General features: G+C 33.2%; 1 protein-coding gene across 1 annotated transcript in view; it reads right to left on the bottom strand.

The window, feature by feature from the left end:
* LOC107440993 (uncharacterized) overlaps positions 1–20,721 on the bottom strand; it is a 53,797-nt gene extending 33,076 nt beyond the window's left edge. The window contains exons 1-9 of the mRNA XM_016054113.3: positions 19,914–20,721; positions 17,846–17,964; positions 16,111–16,368; positions 13,797–14,060; positions 11,802–12,065; positions 9,035–9,175; positions 5,298–5,381; positions 3,202–3,459; positions 1,930–2,121 (exon numbers count right to left, since the gene is read on the bottom strand). Of these exons, the coding sequence (XP_015909599.1) occupies positions 1,930–2,121; positions 3,202–3,459; positions 5,298–5,381; positions 9,035–9,175; positions 11,802–12,065; positions 13,797–14,060; positions 16,111–16,368; positions 17,846–17,951 (1,567 nt within the window). The 5' untranslated portion in view covers positions 17,952–17,964; positions 19,914–20,721. The remainder of the gene's footprint in view (positions 1–1,929; positions 2,122–3,201; positions 3,460–5,297; positions 5,382–9,034; positions 9,176–11,801; positions 12,066–13,796; positions 14,061–16,110; positions 16,369–17,845; positions 17,965–19,913) is intronic.
* Positions 20,722–24,357: the final 3,636 nt, after the last annotated feature.

The raw sequence follows: 24,357 nt of genomic DNA, 5'->3' as shown, positions 1-24,357 counted from the left end.
AGCATGAGGAATGAGAAGAAAAAAATATATAGGTTTACGACTATCGATGTTCAAGTCCATAGCCCTGTGATTTTGAACTCAATCCAGAAAACAAAGGAATTCCTGGATCAAGTATTGGAAAAAATTTGTCTTCGTGGAGGATTTTTTTATGCGACTAATCCGCATTTGATATGGTTTTGATTTGATTTGTTACATGGAGAGGAAAACCCGAAAACCTCTCACGGTTAGCTTGGCGGCAAGGGAACTCTAATCCATGATCCGGCTACCACAGAGGATATTTTTCGTCACCACTGTGGTCAGTACGAGTCGAGTGCGGAATTCGAATCAACTAGCCATCGCTGGGATCCGAACCCAGTTCGAGCGCTCTATAGCCTGAGCCACCATGGCTCTGTAGCTTACTTTTGTCGTAAAGCTACATTTTTTTCCGTTCCATATTGTTTCCGGTTCACTGCTATCATGCACTTCATCAAATCCATATTTACACATAAGCATAAATCATAGAACAAAATTCTATGGAATTCGTTAAATTCACCATCTGGTCAATTTATTTCTTATCTATTTAATTGTATTTTGAATTGTGGAATTCCATTATTGTCAGTTATAATTTGCAAGATATCAATAGAAAATACTTTGTGTTCATTATTTCACGCGGAATTAAACACTCCAGGAATTAAGTTTCACACGCCTAAATTGATCTATAACTAATCTGGCTTGAACATTGGACTTATGGTCAGAAAACATAGGCTCATTTTCTCCCGTCAGACCGGGTTTGAAAAATCATCTTATGATCACATTTTCAAACGTCTTAGGTAATGATGTATAAATGAAGAAATAGTTAAAAAATTAGGATTTGCTACTGCACTTTATGTCATCATTGTCATTGTGCTCATTATTTTTCCCAGATCGTAAATCCTCCATGTACTAAATGGAGTACAATTAAAACCTTCAATAACGAAAAATATTTTAAAAACAGCGGTTGAAGCTGAATTGTTCTGATTCTAACTTATCGAAACCAATTTATGGAAATTAGAAGAAAAAAATTCTACTTTAAAATATTATATACAACTTATCGCTTCTGGAAATTATTTTTAAGTAATCAAAATTATTTCGATTTGTGTTCTGAATGGATTTAAGGTTTGTATTTTTGGTGAATGGGTTAAAATCCAAAATATTATTAATAATTTAAAAAAGTAGCAAATAATTAATTTAATTTCCGTTATAAATATCTTTTTTTTTAATGAAAAGACGTTTAATATTGCGTATGCATACGTTGCTAAGGAGACCGCTGCTGCTTGAAAATTCTTTAGAATTATTATTTTTTTATTAATTTATTATGCATTGATTTGGTGAGTTTATTTTTGAGATATAGGACCAGGGAAATCCTATAAAATACTTCTCGAGTTGTAAATAAAAGAGAATTTCATTTTTTGAACTATGTTTTTAATTTTCTTGTTTTAATTAAAAATCAGAAATTCTAACCTACAGTTCAATGGTTCATGTAGATTTTAAACATGGATTACTTCAAACTATTCAAGAATAAACAGGTATTAATAGCATTCCTCTTCTCAATTCCAAGGTACTAAATATTAAGTATTCTTACATTTTCAGTGCATCGTTTAAAAATAAAAAATGACATTTTTTTCAAACAGTCAAAACACCGCTCTTCACAGCATAAGATATCCCAATCTAGTTAAATACAAAAATATGTTTTCTCTTATCATTTGGTTGTCAAGGCGACTAGACCATATTTCTTTTCATTCCCTTTGTTTTTCCAAGTTAACTTGCGCCCCTGGAACGACTAGAATTGAGATGTGCCGTCAAATTAAGTTTGGTTCTAGCAAAACAAAAGCTTTTTAAGAGATAATATTATAATCGATTTAAACAAAATAATTGCTTGAAAGCAATAAAAAGAAGCGTCGTTAAACTTACCCTCGAAAATCGTGTATTTTGGACTGCTTATTTTTCTCCATTCAGTTTCTTGACTTGAATGACACATCTCACTCATGCTCAAATCCACAGCATGGACTCGTTTCAAAGTGACATCTTTTTTAATGGTTGAATCTACAAAGTCCATTGATCTCCAACGATCGTTTGATTTGTCTACATTTAAAAAGCAAAATTCTAAAACATAAATAAAAAAAATATTGAATAAAATTAACATGAATGTAAAGATACTTCTAGATAAAATATATATGACAACAACAATGCAAAACAAATAAACATTTAAATCATTTAAATCGCTTGAAGTAAACACAAAAATTTTTATAGTATTATTTGCATTGCATTAAGTACAAACACTTCTTTAGGATTGAAAATATGCTTAAAGAATTGCTTCTTGAAATCTAACATACGTTTAATTGAAGAATTAATTATACAAAACAGAAAATCATTTAACAGTGTCTATAATCATTTATATCAATCAACACACAATCTAATCATTTATATCTTTATATCTGTTACAGATTAATGGAAATACGTAAAATATTTACTAAATGTATATAAGAATATACAGAATATATATAAAGAGTGTATTTTTAAAATAAGCCTCTTTTAAATTAGAAATATGTCAAAAGAAATGCTCCAGATATCATATACTGCATAACAGAAAAAGCTGAATTAAAAACTTAATTTCTATTAAAAATGTTCAAAGTACATATCAGTTTTAGAAATCGGATCAGCATGCCTACTATGGGCAAATTTTATATTTTTCAATGAAAAAACTTTGTTGACTTCAAAAATAAAGGTGGAAAAAGCCGTCACGTTTAGAGAGCTCAAAATAAATCATCCATTATCAAGATCAAGATACTTCAATGATGAAAATAGAACATATTTGAAAAAATGAAGGCTAAGTTGTAAAATAAAAAATATATAAAATGAGGGGTGGGGGAGATAGCTGAGGGGAATGATATTGACCAAAATTGACAAATCAGTCGATAATGCATTTCAAAGTGGCAAGACACTGATGACAATGGAATCGCCATCATTCATGAGAAGATTCCATGATTCTAAAGCATCCTGATGAACTTATCTGTCAGAGGTGGAAAGAATTTTGGTGTTACTGATGGCGTTATTATGCCAAAGGCTCCAACCAAGTCATTCAAATATCTCATGAAACACGATAACAAGCTTTTGCATCTGTCTAATATTTATGGGCAATTCAAAACACCAATCGAAAATTGGAAAAATAGTCAAAATATTTACCAGAAAAATAGTCTTCCTTCCGATTTCTCAAATTAAGAAGTCCAGTTGTTTTTTCTATCTCGTGTAGTTTGCCAAAATCTTCCCCCTGATTCTTATTATACCTGCTAAAGCTATTTCGGAAACGATTAACATCGATTGTTTTGGTTAATCCACCCATTTGTGGCATAGATTGGCATCTTTTAAGGCTCAGATACGCTTTGTCCTCACCACTGCACTTCACATTTTCTCCTCTCACACCTTCAATGATATTTATAGATCCTACGAAAAAAATTTAAAAACTTAAACCGTATTTCAAATAAAGTACTTACTTGTAAAGTTAAAGCTTTACTTAAAACCAACTTTTTAAATTGATGCGGCAGCAAAGAGAGCGATTTAAAAAGTATTTCTAAGAGTCAATGAATAACATTTATTGCTTTAAAGGCGCAATAACACCCAGTAGTACTCAGTTTTCAAATTAAAACGAATATTAAAAAAATAGACTTAATTTTCCAAAAAATCTTGTGTTCTAGAAGATTCCCATTATCCCTCCATACACACTCTATAAAGCATCTGTTAATAGAGATATTTCAAATTCTCGTGTCGCATCACGCACGCTCTCCTACGCTGGTACGTATTACGCAAAATCTGTAGTGAACCAAGGTTGCTTTGTGGTAACTACCCTATCAACAATTTTACCTTGAGCCTAGTTGGGGTCCAAATTGGATCAATATGGGTCTAATATGAACATACACCGAGAGATCAATATTGGCATGCCTAGAATTTTTAATTTTGGTCTTTTATAGGTCAAATATCGGCCTTTATGTGGCCAATATAGGGCTTATATTCGCTGAATAATGAATATAAAATATCGGTTGAACCTGACAACTCTATACAGGGCTGATATTAGTTGTGAAGTGGCTATAAAATATCGAGTGAATCGGACAATTCTATATAAAGTTAATGTAGGGAAAATAACAGCCCTTTGAACCCGTAATGAGCCAAGATTCTTGAATGTTGATCCAATGAGGGCCCAAGTTATGTTGCTGCTAGGGTTTGCTGTGCAAATCTTATGTTCGTGAGCGTGCGAGATGTTACTTGAGAATGTGAAATCCCTCTAATATTACATTATCTGTTACAGCATCTCTCCAGGAAGTTGAAGTAACTGGTGTTGTTTTAATAAAATGTCTTTACAGAATAAATACTTGCACTGCCTCACTGCAACCATTCAAAATTTTGGAAGATTTAATATTTTTTGTCTAGTGACAAAAATGTTTTATATGCTTTTCGATTTCTTTTTTTATGACCAGGAACGAAGAAATTTATTTACTTTTTAGCATAATTTAAAAAACTAAACTACCCAGAACATATTCCTAAGTTTTCTCCAAGAAACTTCAAGCATGTAATTCACGCATATAAAATTTTCAATAGATTAGTTTTATGTAATGAAACTTAATTTCACATGCATGAACATGTAAAATTAAGTAAGTAATGTTAAATATGATTTAAAAAAGGTGCAAATTTATTACAACATCCAAATACAGTAATTTCCTTTTGGAGAATTAAATTGTTTATGAAAAATCTATCTACAACTAATTCATTGTGGTATCTTTAACCACTCACAGCCTTAAAAAGTTGGAGGAAGGTAAGCCCTTCTTCAATGCCCAACAAACCTAGAAGTGATGCAGTTGCGGCCTTCCGTTTATACACGGGTCATGATTGCTTCTCTGCTCATCTGCATCGTATAGGCCTTTCCGCCACGCCTTTTTGTCCACTTTGTGATACCGGAGAAGAAATGTGCGGAGACCATTTGCTTCGATGTGGGTCTCTAAGTGGACACACTGAGTTCTCAAGGTATTGGGAAGCAAGAGAACTTTTAGGGCAATGACTTCAGTCTTGTTTTGTAATCTCATGTACATACTTTTGTATTTTTTATCTTTTTAACTACTTGCACTTTTTGTCTTGCCATTGGAAATAAAAGAAAAGTTAAATACGATGTTAAATAAATACAGTTACGTATGATGCTAAGTAAGTGAAGTTGCGTATGATACTAAGTAAGTAAAGTTAAGTATAAGTATGATGAGTTAGGTAAATAAGTTAAGCATGATACGACAAAATACCTGCTTCTCTATCGTTCTTTAATGTTCCCCCAAATTCTTCTGAAATGACATCTTTTCGTTGTTGTACCAAGCTATTTTCATTGCCTGAAAAAGAAGTACCTTATTTTTTCTACAAATCTGTCAAAAGTATTTTTAAGGTTGGCTATTTTAAGTCAATGCAAATTCTGTCAGGAAAATGAAAATTTATAGCACAAATATTTTCATGTAATTTGAAAGGATCATAGGGATCCTTCTTCTTCCTTATCCCCAAAGTTAGTAGGGCTAAACAGTATCCATGAAACTCATGACCCGGAGGAAGTCGACCACCAAAAGTGGGTTATTCAGAATGTCCCCTTTGTCTAGACCAAGATAGTCCCGGATATGTTGGGGAGAAGCCTGCATGTTGTGGCACTTGGGGCAGTTTGGGTAGGTTTTAACACTACCCACGAAAGAAAGGGACCAATGCGATAAATACTGTATGGAACTGAGACTGTCAGAGAGTATCCAGATGTTATTGTGATCCTGTAGTGTTAGAAGAGAATCCAGAGCAGTATCAACAATGAGTTCACTTCTAAAAACTGAGCAGTAATCAGGATTCCTTTTGGAGATGTTAAGGGAGTAATTACTTGATTTAATGTAGACACCGCTGCCAGATGATGATGTGTGCGTCTTGCTTCCGTCTGTGTACACCAGTATTGATTGTTTGGGGATGGAATTTATAACCTCCAAAGCAAGTTGCTTAAGCAATACCGGGTGCTTGTTAACTTGTGATGAAAGGTGTTGATGGAAATAAACACCAGGAAGTCCTTCAGATGGGTCAATAATTTGTTTATTAAGGCAATCCTCAACATTACCAGCAAGAACGTTAACTACGGCCTGGCTAAATGATTCTTCTGAGACATAGGGGCTGTAGGTCGGCCTCAAACAAGACGATGTCATTTGGGCAACTGTTTCTTAGTCCAGTAATAATGCGGACTGCAGAAAGCTGGACTCGTTCAAGACGTTGTAGGTTTGAAGCAGATGCACAACTATAAACTGGTGCTCCATATTCCAGGATTGGTCTGATGAGAGCAAGATATGTGACTCTTAAGGTGGTAACGTCAGCACCCCAATCTCGTCCAGCAATGTACTTTAAGATTTTAAGTCTCTTCCTACTTTTCAACACTAAGTTGTTTATATGCTTATTGTTGGTGAGTTCAGGATCTAAGATGAAGCCCAAATAGGGGGCCTTTTTTAATTGATGTAATTTTTAAAAATATGGTTTAGCTTATAAAATCCTTGTAAAGTCTAATAATGTCTTGTAATTGTTTTCGTTACAAGTAATGAAAAACAATGATTATAAGAGTTTAGCCAGTGAAATTAAATAAAGTAAAAATTGTTTTCTTCAACTGCTGCACCATAAGATACCCTTATTTCAAAATTTATTTATTTATTAACTGATTCGAACATTCACTGATATAACCATATACACAGTCCAGTCGCGTTAATGTGGCCACCACCTACTTTTGGTGTCAACGTGAAATGACCAATCACAGAAGGCAGGTGGCAGCACACTACAGGGGTGTGTATATAAAGGATGTCCTAGGGCATTGTAAAGCATTTCAGTCGTTGGCGTAATGCAGAAGCGTAGCGATTTATCCGACATCCAAAAGGGCATAATTATTGGCGTTCGGGCCAAGGGTGTAAGCATATCGGAAACGTCTAATTTTGTGAACTGTTCGCGTGCCACCGTGGTAAAAGTATACCGTGCATGACAAAATAGCACTGTCCAAAATCAGCGGCGTGGCACATATGATGCACCACGGACTATAGATGACACAGGCGAACGAAGGCTACGGAGATGCGTTCGGGCGAATAGACGTTTAACTACTGAGCAACTGTCCGCCCAAGTGAACCAAAGGGCTACCAAGAGTAAACCTAATTGACTCTCTTCTTGCACGTCTCGCAGGGCTCCGCTTTGCCAAAGGTGGTTATTCTGGCTTTTGACAGGTGGTCACATTAATGTGACAGTGTATACTGATGTACTAATTTGCTGCATAATATTCAGATTTGCGTATTCACGTACACGCCCATTCACAAATACGCCTATTCACTTAAACGTCCATTCACTAATTCACCTAATCACTTGTACATTTATTCACTGGTTTGCTCATTCTCTTTTATACCCTTTCACTGATTTAACCATTGATCAATTTGCTGATGTGACCATAAATCGATTATCTGATTTTCCCATTCATTAATATGCCGGTTCACGCTCGCACCGATTAATTATTTCACCCATTCACTGATTCACATTTCACTAATACGTCCAGTAGCTAATTTGCTTATCTTTGTTTATTCACTGATTGGCTGTTCATTCACTGTTTGGATTCAATAATGCGCTTACTTATCAGCTATTTATTGGATGATATGTATTATGGTGAGCAAAAAAGTTGAAGTGTCCTAAATCCTTTAGTGGTAGAACGGAAAAATCAATTACCATCATTAAGAAATGCTTATGATTCTGAATTGATATCTTCTGCATCTTGAATGGGCCAAAAATTGTGAAAATTTAGCAAAAATATAAATGAGTAAATAAATGAAAATGCTTCGATTCCAAAGATTAAAAGAAATCATAGATTTTGTAAAATGGCTTGCGATAATGCTTCAAAGATATACGACGGAAAATCATGCAGATCGAAAAAGCTTGAAAGCGATTCTCCACGTTAGAAAATACTCTGTATCAAAATTTTGCATTTATAAATTAATATCTTCTACTGCCACAACGGCACAAATGCTTGATTTGGTACATTGAGTAAGCAGAATTGATATCTTCTGCCTCGACAGAACAATATTTTTTGAATCCCTAGAACTTTAAGCATTTAGTGAAATTTTCACCCCTTTTGGTCAATTGAGGAGGTATCAGAAGAAAGATATCAATTCAGAATTACAAGAATTGCTTAATAATGGTAGCTGATTTTTCCGTACTATGACAGAAAAATTTAAGATACTTCAATTTTTCTGCAAACCCTAACACATCATCCAAAAAATAACTAGATAAATCAGTATATTATGGATTCAACGAAATAGTTTGAACGAAGATAAGAAATTCAGCGAATGAATATATTAGTAAAAGTGTAAATCAGTGAAGGGAATCAGCGAATGAGAGAAATAATTAATCGGTATATGAGTGAATCAGCACATTATATTTGTATTTTTATAACCGTGGTTGAACAGGCAACCTGATTTCGGGCTTATGACTACCAATGTTCAACTCCGTAGCCTTGTAACTTTGAACCCAATCCAGACAAAAAGGGAACTTCTGGATCAAATATTGGGAGAAATTTGCTTCCGAGGAGGGCTTTTTGGTGGAACTAACCGCATTTGCGTTACAAGGAGAGGAAAATCACAAAAATCTCCCACGATTAGACTGACAGCAAGGGGACTCTAACCCATGATCCTTCGAATACTGAGGATATTTTACGTCGGTGCTAGCCGGGTTCGGAATTCGCATCAACCAGCCATCACTGAGATTCGAAGTCGGTTCACCTCATTAGGAGGCTAGCGCTCTATCCGGCCTAAGCCACCACGGCTCAAATCAGCACATTAGTGAATGGGTTAATCAACAGAAGATATTCATTCAGAGTTAAAAAAGATTTTGTATAATTCTCAATGATGGTATAGTTATAGCTTTTTCGCTCTACTACTATATGAGATATACTTTAAATCTTATATCATTTCATAAAAACTAATAAAAATATTAAAACTTTTTATTGTACTTGTTGCAAGGAGCCTATCATCGCTGCACTCAAACTCTGGCTTCAACCAAGGTACCGCATCGAAATAAACAGAAGCATGACTGAGAAATAAATCTTCAGATGAAGTCTTGCTGCTGCCATCACATACAAGGCCTGAATCATCTAAAGTATTTTTTCAAAAAAATGAGGAACTTCCAATGAATTTATGTTTTATATTATATCATTTAAGATTATGTCTTAGTAAACTGAAATTATCTTATTTGGTCAAAACATTTTTAGAATATTAATTTTTATTCATAGCACACTTCATTACCACTTTCTTCATTACAGCAAAATAAAAAATCTGGTAAGCAACTGTACATTTCATAAAATTGTTACACAATATTCACTGTATTCTCCAAGTAATAATTTATAATGAATGCGTAAATTAAGTTGAGGCTATTTGCTATGTCCGGTAGTTGCTTCTAATGTATCCATCCGCATGAGGAGATTAAATCAAATCTTATTACTAAATGCTGTATTTTCTAATGAATCTCAGTCTTATGTTATTTTTGAGGATTCAAAATAAACGGAACACTTAATGAAAACGGGAAGATAATGTTAATAGCTAGTTGCAGGTAAAACACGAGGAATAGAAACAGAGAATGTCATTTATTAAGGCTTTATTTATAAGCAGGCTTATTGAGCCGAGGAAATGAAAATTTATTAGAGTACACTTTCACAATTAAATATAGAGAAACTCTCACAAAAGCTATATACTATAAGAACAACAACACCAATTTCAACGTCTCATTATGTAAATAATTCTACACATATCGTACGCCTACTTTGAGTTATCAAATATTTCAGAATGTTCCAATACATGATTGTTTGCGTTTGTTTTGAATTCATCTAAGAATTATTATTTTTTTTGAAAAAGAAATTTCTATTATTATTTACATTGTTCTCAACATAAAAGAGAATGCAATATTTATGAAGCAAAATGACAGCTGAAAAGCAAACTGCAATTACGACAAAAAAGACGATTTTAAAATATTTTAAAGTCCTATCTTAAGGTATTAATTACACTTTACACATCAGAAATATATATGGAGTCCAAAAATGTTTGTATGTATGCGTGGAAACTGTTAAAAAACTCAAGAAATGCACATTAGATCAAAAATCTAAAAATAAATGCGTGAAATATTTTCAAAGGATACATTTAATGACAGCAAACTCTATCTCAATCACGAGGATACAGTGGGGTAAAATCTTAACTATGAACCCCAATTTTTGTACGGCAGATATAAGTTTTCGATGGGAAAATTTCCCGGTTTGACTTGCAGGCTGTTTGCGTTTTGGTTCTGAAATGCAGAATGAAAATAAAGTGAAACATTCAATTAAAATGAAATCGAACTTGATCCCTAGTCTCATTCATCCCCGGGAATGCAGTGGGGACAAGTAAAAAATATTAAATATGAACCCCTATTTTTTATTGCAGTTTTGGATTTTCTAGAAAAAGTACTACGATTTGATTTGCAGCCTGTTGCATTTCGTTTATAGGTGGCGCCGTGATTGCAAAATCAAGATGACGTAAATACCGTTTAAAGTAAAGACATCTTGAAAGATATGTCAGATCAAACAAATTAAAATAGAGTTGTTTGGAATTTTGAAAACAATTTTATGACCCCAAACTCTTTTTACTACGTTCTACAACCAGACAGTTGTTCTAGCCCCGGGGGTGATATAGGAAGTGGAGTTCGATAAAAAAGATGCCTCAAATACGGTTAAAGCTACTAACTTGGATTTGGATATATATTAATTTTAGATATTTTTATATACATTAAAAACCATTAATTAAGTGATTTTGAGTGTGACGTGGATTTTCTTAGCGGAATGCTTAGTACAACGTAAAAGCAAAATTCGAAAAAATAATATTAAAAAAATGTAAAATATATTAAGAATTCATAACTAACACATAAATTTTAAGTCATAGAAAATACGTTTATACAGTAAAAGAAATTTTAATGCTAAATATACGAAAAACAAAAATGCAAATCGGATTTTAAAAAAAGCGTCTTTTTCTTTAGCTGACTACAAATTTGAATTGAAATAGCAATAACAGAAATTCGAAATCAGGCACAAAAACGAAAGCTCTCTGAATAAACATATCTTTTCTTATACCGGATTTGGATTTTTGACTTCCAAAATATAGGAGGTATAGCTGCAATCTGGGAAATATGGCCCAATAGTTAGATTAGGAGAGCGGGCCAAAGTTTGAACCCTTTAATGTTAATTTTACTTTTTGCGCGACTCCCCATATTTCGAGAACTTTAAAAAAAATGAAAAAACTTTTGTATATAATTATAAATATAATTTATCTAAAGATTAGTCCATGCAAAACATTACTTTTCGTAAATATTTATCATTTTTCATCATTTTATATCTGAATAGTCGATAAAATTTTAAATTGTAAGATCTACAAATTTTTACATTATTTTAAAGAATGTAATTTCAAAATGGCAAAATACAAAATTTGAGCGAAACTGAATTTCCATGAGACATTGAATTTTAAAAAAGCAACTTTTTTAAAAGGGTATATTTATTCAGAAAAAGCACTTTTTTTGGTCTGATTTCCTATCTTAAAATTTTGCCTGCACTAATTAATTAGGATATTTGAAGTCCCCCCCTCGAACCATTACGATCTAATATTTCAAATTTTTACATTGATTGTTCTAGTATTAAGCTTCTAATTCATATACAATTCAAAATACTAACGGAAGACAAGAAAAATAATTAAAATACTTACCTAAAGAGTAACTTTTTTGCCTGCTTCTTGAACTAGTTGGTTCTTTGATTTGGTTCCGAAATCCTCTGAACAAATGCTGGTTTGGTAGAGTATACTTGCTGAAGATCTTTTGGCGACAATTGGCATCAATTGAATTGGTTACTTCAATATTGTTTATTTGTGGGAACGACTGATTATCATCTAAGTTTAAACAAGTTTCACACTCGCAAGAGCATCTTCTACTTCGCTTTTCTGTTTCTCTTTCTTCGGTAACATTATCAGATCCTATAATAAGAAAATTGAACATACATATTGATTATATATCATTTGACCCTCTTTAGGCCTCAAAACTGATAGCAACCGCCTTGCATTGATTCCACAAGGTGCTGATAGGTAGTTTGAGGTATCTGTTACCAAGCGCTCACCAACTGGTCCTGCAATTCCCTCACATTGCGAGGGGGTAGCGTGGCAGCACGAATTTGGTTTTCCAAGTAGGACCACAAATGGTCTATTGGATTTAAGTCAGGTGAATTTGGGGGACAAGACATGACTTGAAAGCCACTGGAATGTTCCTCGACGATTCGACCCTTATGACATGGTGCATTATTCTGTAGGTAAACACCATCCCCCGCAGGAAAAACTGTTGCCATGAATGGGTGAACCTGGTCTGCAACTATGTTCAAGTAGCTTACAGACGTCAGGTATTGTTCTATCAAGATGAAGATAAAATAAAGGAAAAGTACAGACATAGGAAAGAAAGGAGGGTGAAGAAAAATAATAATAAAAAAAATATCAAACAACTGGGAAAAAAAAGGATAAAATTTTTTAAAAAATCTGGAAAATAAAAGATATAATCTTTTCATCAGCCCACACGATTATATCAGCAAAAAAGAGTGCTTTCTGATATTGTATCAATATAGCCAAAGCAAAATATATCAATACAATAGTGTGAGGAGCACTCAAAATTCAGTAATTTACTAAAGAAGTTTAAACTTAGTAATTTACTCTTAATTCTGTGGCAAAATTCAAGAACAACTAGAGATCTTAAATGAAATTATATTTATGAGTTAGATAAAATTTGAGATATTTAGTTGAATTATTACCCAGATTTCTGATGCCAGTTAAAATACCATTGGCATGAACGGGATATAATTCGAACATTCAGTAGCTTTCTGGAGGATTTCTTGAGATAAAAATATCCTATTCCTGAGTTCGATCCCCACTGGCTGTAGAAAAAAGTGACGTTAAAGGTGACAAGTGCATGTTAAATCTCTTTTTAGTTAAAGATCTTTTTATTTTCTCTGACAAGATTATCATCTATTTCACTTCCAGAAATTCCACTAGTAATTAATGTTATACAGCAATGTATTGCAGAGTTAAAATGCTTAAACCTCAATTAAAAAAGTATTAAGCAGTTCTAATAATTTTTGTCAGAATAAAAATTGGCTTAACCCTTACTCCAGTTTTTATTGACGTTTAGAAGACTTTTTTAAAAATTAGAAAATTGAGTGTATTATGTCTGTAAACCCCAGCTTTTAATTTATAATTTTTTATTTATTTGAACTAATGAAAGTTACCAAAAAGAGTAAGTATATATGACACCAAGAACTATTATTAAAAAATCGCCAAATTAGTACCCCCAGAGGTATTGATTTCTTATGGAAAATGGAGGACTTTGTGACCCTTTAGATTCAACGTGTACCTGCCACCATTTACTAAACGTGGAGTCTTCGCCTGGCGGGAATCGAACTCCCAACCTACCAGGCTATCCCGACCGTGAATAGTAATAATAATAACGCACGAACACTTATTATTCAGTTCAAATTGAAATTCAGTAATCTGTTTTGATTATATTGGTTTCACACAAGAACAACTGGTGTGTTAATATTTCGAGAAATGGAACATATTCACTAAAATCAGAGCCTAGAATTTTCATGCCCTGGTTCTAGAACTGAGATAAATATGCCCGAAATCGAAATACCAACGACACGAAAAAGAAGCAATTAGAATATTTACCTGAAAGACAGATTTCTTGCTGATTTTTTGTGCAAATTGTTTCCTTGTATTGATTTCGAAAACTTTTAAAATCTTCACACTGGTGTTCGTTGGATAGGGTGTATTTGCTAAAGTTCTTTGGACAGCAAGTTACGTTGGTTCCTACAAGACTGTCTGTTTGTTCTGTCAAAGATTGATTTCGATCGAAATTTAAAATCGTTTCGCCCTGACAAGAACATCTTCTATCTTTCTCTGTTTCTTTGCTTTTGATAACATTAATAGATTCTAAAAATAAAAAAAAATTGAAAGAATAAAACACGCTTTCTGTAGTTTCGAAATTAAAAGTGCTCCCAGTAACTACGAGCGAAACTAAAACTTCCTTTAACTCCTTCCTTCTCGCTCCCTTGAAAATGACGGGGTGAGGTTTCTCCCTCTATTTCTCGCTCCCGTGATATTCTCCGGGCTGGAGTGTTCAGTAGTAACGCGCCAATAAGAATAAAACTAATTCAATTCTTTTGTGCGGAAAACATTTTATTTCTCACTTTACACACCAGATGGCAGTACCAGGATATTTTTAAGGTGTTTGTAGATAGTTAGTTTATTTTAAACTAGATGTCAGCACTAATCAAATACGTGTATAAAAAAATAGACACTCTTATGACCGTTTTCTTGAAAATTAACCGATCGTTAAGGAGTTAATAGAAATTATAAATTTTAGAGACTCTAAGCATTTGGCTTTATATTTTTCCATTAGTAAATAAGAAAAATGCTTGTTCAAAAAAAATAAAATAATAATCAATTATAATCTTTCTCTCTATATGTTTCTCTTGTGTAGAACCATAAACTCTGGTATTTCTCTTTCACCTTGTTCCTGACGGAGGTTTTCTCTATGCAGATGACAGTACATTAAAAGGCGTTTATAACATCCTTTTGATGATTAGAATGCATTTATTTACACTAACGCTCCTTTATAGTGGGAGCTGAACTGTCCGCCATTATGGAACAAAAAAGTTCGATAGTTACGTAGTGTTAACATTAGCCTGACTGTTTGAAGCTCATTTCGATACTTAAAATTATTGATATGGGTAATTTTGCAGCGATGAATTGGACAAATACTTTAAAAAAAGGTTTTCTAATGTTAAGATTTCAATCCGATCTCGAAAGAAAGAAGAAATGGGTAATAAGTTACTGAAGATAGAACTGGTAGCATGGAAGTGGAGCTCGTTTTTTTGAAGAAAATATTCATTTATTTATAATTTATTAAATTTATTTACTTATATATGCAGTATATAAACGACCTTAAGTTGTTAGAATTTGTTTCTGAATGCTTGGTTTTGTTTGCGTCTTTAAAAATAAATTAGCGAATACCTTTTCTGGGTTACATGAATTATTTAGTTCTAATTATATATCAAATATAAGAATTTTCATTGAAAATTGCATGAAATATTTATTTAAAATATGACCTATAAACAATATTTTTTTTTCCAATGGCAGGCACTGAATTTGAATCTTTTGCCTATACTATGCCAGAATTGTTGCTCATTTCGCGTTACCCAGTGGGCACCTCTGTGAACCAAAGTCACGGAGGCGAGAAGCATTGCCCACTCCACACTGCCACAAACCCGTTTATAGGGTGGGCCACATTCACACATCATACACACACACAACAGAGGACAGCACAAAGAGAGAGAGAAACATCCATGCCCAGAGCGGGATTCGAACCCGCAGCCAATGGCTTCGCAGTCAGGCACGCTAACCGCTCGGCCACCTGACCGGCCTATAAACAATATTTAATAATTCATTTAACAATTTTCAGTGTTTGTGTGGCATAAAACTAAGCAAATGTAGGTCAGAGATTGGCTGAATAAGTATTCGGCAAACTTATCTTAGAATCGTCAAGTTTTTTTGTTTACTTTTAAGTGTTTCCTTCTGTTATGTTAAAATTGAATATTAACCTGTGTCTTATTGTATTACATTTTGATTCGCTAATATGTCAGATAATTACTTTTTTAATCATGGCTCATTTAAGTTTTAAAGCTCATTTATATTTTATTTTTATTTTCGGTTCATATTTTAAAGTTCATTTAAATTTAAAATATTTAAGTAATTGGTCCGTTCAAAAACCCAGATAATTCTTCACTTCAAGATAATATATAGATTTTTAAATCATCGCATTGCTTCAAGTTAAAGTAACATAAACTGTGGCATTTTTTTTTAAATTTTAATTGGCGACAGAGCTTCAAAAAACAACGTTGCATTTGGCGATACACTATTGTTTCGAGTTAACATCTTTCAAAATATAATTGTACAAAGAAGAAATAATTAGAATTTTTACCTAAGCAGCTTTCTTGATTATTTCTTAATCTAGAAATTTCCGTAGGTTTATTAGTTTTTTCTGGTGTTTTAAATGTGTCTAATCCTTCCTTTTGAAACCTATTGGGTACGGTATATTTACAATAATTGTTTAGGCTACGACTAACAGTGCTCGCATTAGTTTCTTTGAAGCTACCAACTTCTGGCATAGAATGATATCTTCTGATGTGATACGTTCCACTTTCTTTAGAATACTTTCGATTTTCAATTCTCGCTTCATCTGCAATAATATTAATAACTTTTATAATTTACAAGGATTTAAACATTTATTACAGATAAAATTTTAATAACAAAATAAGTTGTATGCACAGTGCGCTACATAAAAAAAGAACTCACTCAAAATAGATTTTGTTCGAATGATCGGATTTTCACTCACTAAGCGCCAATCTTAAGAGTTCAAAGGAATGAGTTCAATTATGCTGATTAACTAGAGTCAATTATATTAAGTTACAGAGACAAAAACGTACTGTGTTTGAATTTACATACCTTTTTTGACGTATTGGGTTTCATACAATCAAAATATGGGGTGGTAGCCGAAATTTCTAAAATATTGTCTGGAAAGCTGTCGAAAGCTTGTGCCCTTTATCTTTTTTGTTAAATTCACTTTTTACGTATTTGGCCATAATTCAGAAAGTTTTTAAGTCAATCAAAAATTTTTACGCGAAATTATGAAATTCATTTATTTAAATATAATTCCATGCAAAAAAACAATTTTTTTTTTACTATTTTATATAATGAAAGTAGAAAACTTTGTGATTTGGGAACTAGACATTTTTTTTGTTTAATTTTTTGCACTGCAATTTTTAATGACAAAATCCAAAATTTCGACGAAATCGGTCAAATAGTTCTTGAGAAATGAAGGTTTAAAAATATAGCTATTTTAAAATTTTTATGACTCTGACACTATTAAACCGATTTCGTCCCAGTTTAGTATTAAATCATTTAAAATTATATAGTTCAAAATGGTGTCTAAATTTCCATGCCAGGCAATATTGAATGTTTAGGATCCCTATTAAATAAAATGATAAAGAAATAATGAATGATTATGGATGATTTTTTACATGGAATTATTTTTGTATTAACGAATTGTATAATATTGACTGTCCTCCAGGAATTACTAAATTATATGCTACATCGCTTTTTTTTTCCTAGTTATATAAAAAAACATGGCGGATATACTGGATGTGTTTAAATATTCTATTTTCTCCCACACCAGGTGAGACAGTACACGAGTTACTCTTTCTAAATATGTATTTGCATATGTCTCAAATTATGGTACTCTCGTTATATTTAATTCCAGTATCAAGGCTATTTAATTCCAGTTCTACACTTCACGTAGATTAAGTTTCCCATAAGTGATTTCTGGTAATTCTATCTCTAAAAAAGTGGATCTCTTTAAATTCAGTCTCTATAAAAAGTGGGACTCTGTATATTTAGTTTCCAAAATGTTGACTGAAATGTAAAACTCCTCGATTAATCCATCCTTACTCTTACAGTACGCAAGACATTAGAGAAAAAAAATGTGTCTTTGATATTTTATGTCTTAAATAAACGATTTTTAAGTCGTCCCCAGAAACATTTCTCCCAAAAGATTTAAATGCAGCAAAAAATTCGTGAAAAAAAAAAACATTAGAAAACTCGCATTTATAGTTGATCGGAACCCCCAAACAACTCTAATACTGAAAGTAATAACTTACATTGTTCTGGAGATTGAGGAGGATAACAGATTTTCTTTGCTTTTCTATTTTCATTTCTGAAGATATGTGAAAAATATTCGAAAATAATTCGACCAAATCCGGACATAAAGAACGGGTGGCTGAAACATCAAATATATATGTGTGTATATAAAATATTCCAATTATAACTTCTTTTTGCTTGATCTTAATTGAAGACACACAATTTTTCGAAAAATAGCATATGTTTCACAGATTAAGTTAAATTGAAGAACAAACTGTAAGTCGAATTATATAGATTCCTCTCTCTATTTTTATTGTTTTCTATGTTTCTGTCACAATGATAAGAATTTGCATAATAGGCAAGCGAAATTCATTCCATGAGGTATGGGGCAGAATAAAAAAAGACAGAAAAATAAACGTTTTAAATGGTTAACATCTTTATTGTTTGGATTTCCAGAAGAGCTGTAAACGCGGCTACAACGCACCAATCTCAAAAGAAAAGTTATACTATTTCTAGATAATGATATTAAAACGGCACTACAAACTCTGTCAGATAGGCATGGTGGCTCAAAGGATAAAGTACTCACCTCCCAATGTGGTGCCCAGGTTCGAATCCCGGCGATGGCTGGTCGATACGCATTCTGTATCAGGTTAGCACCCAGAGCCTGACTAAGGCAGGGGCATACGGGCAGTTGCTCCAGGCCCCCACATGAGAGGAAGCCCCCAAATCACAAAGTTTATTTTAGGATTCCTTCTTAAGTGAACTTTTTTTAAACAAAATATCAGTACAGTGTAAAATCCGTTTGTTTTATGTTAGCTTCTTCATTAATCCATAGTATAAACACAAAAAAATCTATTTCGTAAATCCATGTCTTTCTAGGGCGGAAATCAGTTAAAATTTTTGCAATTGCGATGGATAAATTTGGTCAATGAAAAGCCTTTTTTTTTACATATCAGGCTTCTGATTGGCTTAATTGAGCTATCATAATTGCGAAAAGTTAGCTGAATTCCGCACTAATGTCAGCAAGGATATGAATTTATCGCAGCTAATGACAAAGTTAAAAATCAGAAAACTGCATGCGGCATGATGGACATAGAATCGTCAGAAAATCAATAAAATGGACAGAACGATGTTTTGTCTGACCATTGGAAAGGGGGTGACTTTATAGCTGTTTTAGGTTCTGGTCAATTTTCTTCTTATATAATGAGATGAAAAATTTAAATACCTCCATAAAGTTCGTTTCTTCATTACTGAAGCAGAGGGGGGACCCGTTGCTTTGACCCGTGCCCCAATTAGGCTAAATCGGGAGCTGTTAGCCCCAACCACATTGCTGACGTAAAAATATCCTTAATGGAAGACGGATCATAGGTTAGAGTCCTCTCGCCTGCAGGCTCACCATGGGAATTTCTCTTCTCAATGTAACGTGAATGCGGGTTAGTTCCATCAAAAAATCCTCCACAAAGGCAAATTTCTCCCAATATTTGATCCAGGAGTTCCCTTGTCTTCTGAACTGGATTTAAAATAACAAGGCCACGGAGTTGGACATTGATAGTTGTAAATCAGTATCGCTCAGTAACGCTCTATCAGTTCAGTATCGCTCTATCCCCTGAGCTATCGCGGCTCCTTGAGCCTATTTAACACAAATGTAGCCTTGTTTTCCGATATAATATGCAATTTATTCAGACTGATTATTTTTATGTTTTAATAATGTTTTATTTTCGGCGCCATTTTATTTGGCCGGGCACTGCACTTTATTTTTGTCAAATGCTCGACTTTCCTTCTGAGTAATACGAATCACTCAGTGACACTGAGATGGCTGAATCGACTATCAATTAGGTTTGAGTAAAGCAATCACAGCGACAACTTTTCTTAATTGATTTTCAATTTCTTACATTTAACTACTTTAGTATTTTTCCTTTTTTCTTTAATGGAATCGATTCGTAAAGTAAAATATTGAAACATTAGATTAAGCTGATAAACAGAAGGGATGATATATTTTTACAAAAATTAATTGACCAAAAGCTTTATTTTCCGTCTGTTCTTCAATACTACTTTTTCTTTTAGGTAATTAATTGGTATTTAACTCACCTTTGCTTAGTTTTTATTCACAATTAACTAATAAATTAATGTTGAAAAGCTTGTGTTTTTATTTTTCAAAATTAGCCTTGTGTATTCGACAAATGCTGCCAAAATCTACAAACTAAATAGTATATCCAATTAATTTGTGGTATCTGTGATCTCGGAAAATTCCCTCAAGCGAGCTTTCTAAAATGAGGTAAACTTAACAGAAATTACAATTGTGTATCACATGACACAATTAAGGCAACGATCTCTACAGATTGAGATGCTAGGATATATTTACAATTCATCTTATTTCAGATCGTGTTTCATTTTTTCCACGGAATGGGCAGTATTTGTATAGGTCGTTTCAACTTCCTGCAGAAGATTCAGGTAGAAGAATTTCTGCTGCTGTAAACTTAATTGCTCAAATCCGCATCTACACGATCAAATAATTGCATATCAATATACGATAACTCCCCAAAGTACTTTTTTTTCCATATCTGCATCAAATATGAAGAACACATTTTTTCACAAAACCACGATGAAAAAATTAAATTCAGAACTAATGAATAATCCGAGTATATACGAACCCGGGACGTCAAAAAAGGAATAATCACGTCAATGCTATGACGTCAGAAGAGGACCTCAAGAGGTTTTTTTAAATTTTTTTTTTAAAGATTGATGGTGAATACTCACCAGAATTCAGGCTCATTTAATTCAAGGGCTCTAACCAGAAAAAGATACCTGCAAGTAACGTCACCGTAGATAAATCGTATCGTTTGCGGATTCAGAAGCCAATCGGGTTCGACTCATCATTCACAGGTAACCAATTATATCTGATTTAAATCATATGGTTCGACATAATCACTTCACATCTTCTCAAGTAGCAAGTACTTAACTGAATTGTAAATTTCAAGAGCCAGAGCCGGAACAAGCAATATATATATATGCGTGTGTGTATTTAAAAACTCGTAATTAAGTAATCTGCCAATTTTCTATTTAGTTAAACCTTGTAGAAAAATGGAAGCCCATTGATTTTCATTAAGACGCTATTTAAGAGAAAACATGTTATTTTGTTTCTATACTGTAGTTAGCCATGAATATAATTGTAGTTTATTCATATTTAGATTTGGATGTATTTTCTAATCTAAAGGTGATTGTTTATTTTCATAACTGATATATCACAATTCAAAATAACTTATACAATATCACAGTAGCAACATTACTCTATTAGATACCTATTACAATTGATTAAGCATCACTAGCGTCAATATATTGTCCCCTTTCCGAAATAGATAAGTACCCTATAACTATTTTCGTTATTATTACCCTTAGAAATAGGTAACTTGGAACACATGCAAGGAATACTATGAAATTATTTGAAGAGACATAAGAATGAACAAAATGTAACGTCTGTGTAATAACATTAAAGTACAATTTCCATTATTCCCGCAGAAAAACTTACTTTGAAGAGCTGTCTAGATCTCTGAATAATGACCAACCTGAAGCTAATTAATTTGATACAATTATAAGTTTACTAATCTTATCAAAGTTAGAGCATTATTAAAGTTATATTTAAAAAAAATGTCGTGGAAAATAAGAGCTTATCGCGGTATTGATCCAGCCCTAGAGCCTACAGACTGAACTAAATCACTTGTATATTACCAATCGATCAATTCAGTAGTTTCGTGATTGAAGGGCAACTAAACGTTTTTTGAAAACACAACTGTGAAAACGAGCGGTTTCGGTCCTCTCTAACATGGAGGTAGTGGGTTCGAACTCCGCCTTAACCCTGGAAGTGTCTTTATGATATCTTTCTCTGAATTGTACTGTTTGACTTTCTACTTGACAATGGCTTGTAAGCCGTGCTTATGTAACAGAGCACACAAACCTGCATCTATGTGAACCAATAAACAATAACAACGTATGCTGTTAATGGTCTTGATACGCAATAACAAGGAAAGTTAAGATTCACAAAGTGTTGATGAGAGCTAAATGAAATTTAATAAGTCAATAGGATTACAGAGCTTCCTTCTATACAGGAAAAGCTTCCGCAGTGGACTGATCGTTGAGACACGGTTCCCAGCAGATCACCGAAGTCAAGCATCACTGGCTGCCGTCAGTGTGCGGGTGGATGACCACTTGGATCAGTCTGAGTGGGGACCGAGGGTGTGCGGTATGGGTCCTCGTTAAACTGTTCTACCGTAAAGTGCTCGACTTCGCGTGCAGATCGTCGGGCTACCGAAGTGGGGATGCCATCCCCTCTGCAAAGGGTCAAAATTGTGATGGTATGTCTTCGGATCATCTCCAGGGATGCCTCTCAGACCGTCGCCAATAGCCCATTGTGCAGCTCTAGTGCGACGTAAATCAATTACAACTATATAGGAAAAGCGTGATGATTTTACTTTAATCGAAGCATATTTATTAACTTAAGTGGAAAATGCAATAAAATAGGGAGAAAATATTTTGGACTTACTTTGTTATTGTAGCAAGCCCGCAATTCCGTTTAATTTCTATAGAAGATTTTAATCACATTAAAACACGTAATTAACGTGAGCTTTTCTTTGAAAATGCGAAAAATGGTTTTAGAAATCAATTAACTCGCCAAAACGGCACAGGATAGCATCTTTACTTGATCACCAGTTGTTGTTGGCAGCTCATTAATAATTGCTGATGTATGTACGAAGTATAGCTCAAAATTTAAACATTTTTCTACTGACCAGCTGTAGACTTTTCAAGGGCTCTCCGGTTGCGAAGTTGGTTTAAGCCTCGCTCACATCGTTACAGAGAGCCGGGGATAGTGAATTCGATCCCGATTAAACAGGCGTGTATATGCAACAAGGTGAATGCTACGAGAAAGTTTGGAGAGAGGGGTACCAGCTTAAGCGCTGTCCACTTTGTTCTGACCGTTAAGATAGAGCTCTAAAAATAGGACTAGATGCTTGGCCATGGTTGGGTAATGATGTAGCATTCTTAAAATGGCCACTAGGGAGGTTCTACAACACATTAAAAAATAATAGATACATACCATGCCACCCCTCAAGTTTTTTAGACTCGTGGATTCTGGAAGCATTGATTTTATGCGGGTGCTCAACCACTACAAATTTACAATTCACAAAATTTCACAATTTACCAAATTTACAAAAATCACAATTTACAAAATTCCGAATTCAATGTTGAATTCGGTTATTTTCATTCAATGTGGAAAATTATTGAAATTTTTCATAAATGCATATCCTTTTCATTCATTGTATTGTTAATAGAAAAACCATTGCTTGGAATTTTCGTAAAATTACGGAAATATTAAATAAATTGGATATAAATTTACATGCAGGTTTAAAAAATTATAAATGGTTAAAAAATAGTCCTGACTCGTAGAACACTATTCCAAACAGCTTTGAATCGCTTAAAGATCAGGAAAGCTTTTGCCAAAATTAATCCCATTATATTATGGCGGCTAGCTACTCATAGAAGTTTATATATATTATGTAATATGACAGACTAATATTTTCAACAAGAAACATCTCTGAGAAATAAAATTTTTTTTTTTACTATGAAACATTTTGTAGCATTTCCTAATGTTTATGTTAAAATGTGGGGGGTCATTGAGAATCCTAAGAATTTTAATTAAGACTTTTTCAGCATTACACTAGAGTGAGTATATGTATAAAAATATATATAAATTGAAGATTGGCATACTCTAGCTCAAAATTTTTTGGAACCACCCTAGCGACCACTTTTTGAAACAAGTAGCTACTTTTTCAAAAATTGTACATTTTTAATAATTAAAAGAATTATTTTTTATTATAAAAAATTAATGTAAGGTAAAACTTTTAACTCTTTTGAAAAATTTCTCAAAAAATCAAACATTACAAGGTTTATTTTGAAAAAGTAACAAGTTGCATGAAATAAAGTAATTTTTAGATTATAAAAAATTCATAATTCCATATTTATTAAAAAATGATAATGAAATGCACATGAGTTGCATTTTCAACGAAAAATAGGCAACTGTTAATTTTGTCCTATAGTTAGAAGGCAGGTAGGAAAAGTGACAATTTTATCAATGACTGAGACACCTTCGGAAACATTCCATTTTGTGGCAGTTTCGATTGAAAATATCTTTCAAATTGGAGCAAATTGATATAGATGAAATGAACAGATGAAAGTCATTAAATTAAATGAAACCTTTTATTTTTGCCTCACTTTTGGATATCAATAAGCCAGGTGGGATGTGATAAGGTGAATATTCCAAGATATTTCATTAAGCAAGATTCTGTGCCCTGGCATGCTGTTTAAATGAAGATTTATAGTTATTATAGAAACTTTGGAAACCTTTGATATTTTTTAATCATGGATTTATGAATTGTAATGATGAAAGTTATGATTCCATCAGCAGTTGTAACAATCCGCGGAATATTCTCGGATCATTTAAACTACTTCACTGTGCTAATACACATTGAAGTAGTAGTAA

The sequence above is a fragment of the Parasteatoda tepidariorum genome, chromosome 6, assembly GCF_043381705.1.
Source record: "Parasteatoda tepidariorum isolate YZ-2023 chromosome 6, CAS_Ptep_4.0, whole genome shotgun sequence".
Taxonomy (NCBI): Eukaryota; Metazoa; Arthropoda; class Arachnida; order Araneae; family Theridiidae; genus Parasteatoda; species Parasteatoda tepidariorum.
This window is presented reverse-complemented; position numbering and strand designations above follow the sequence as displayed.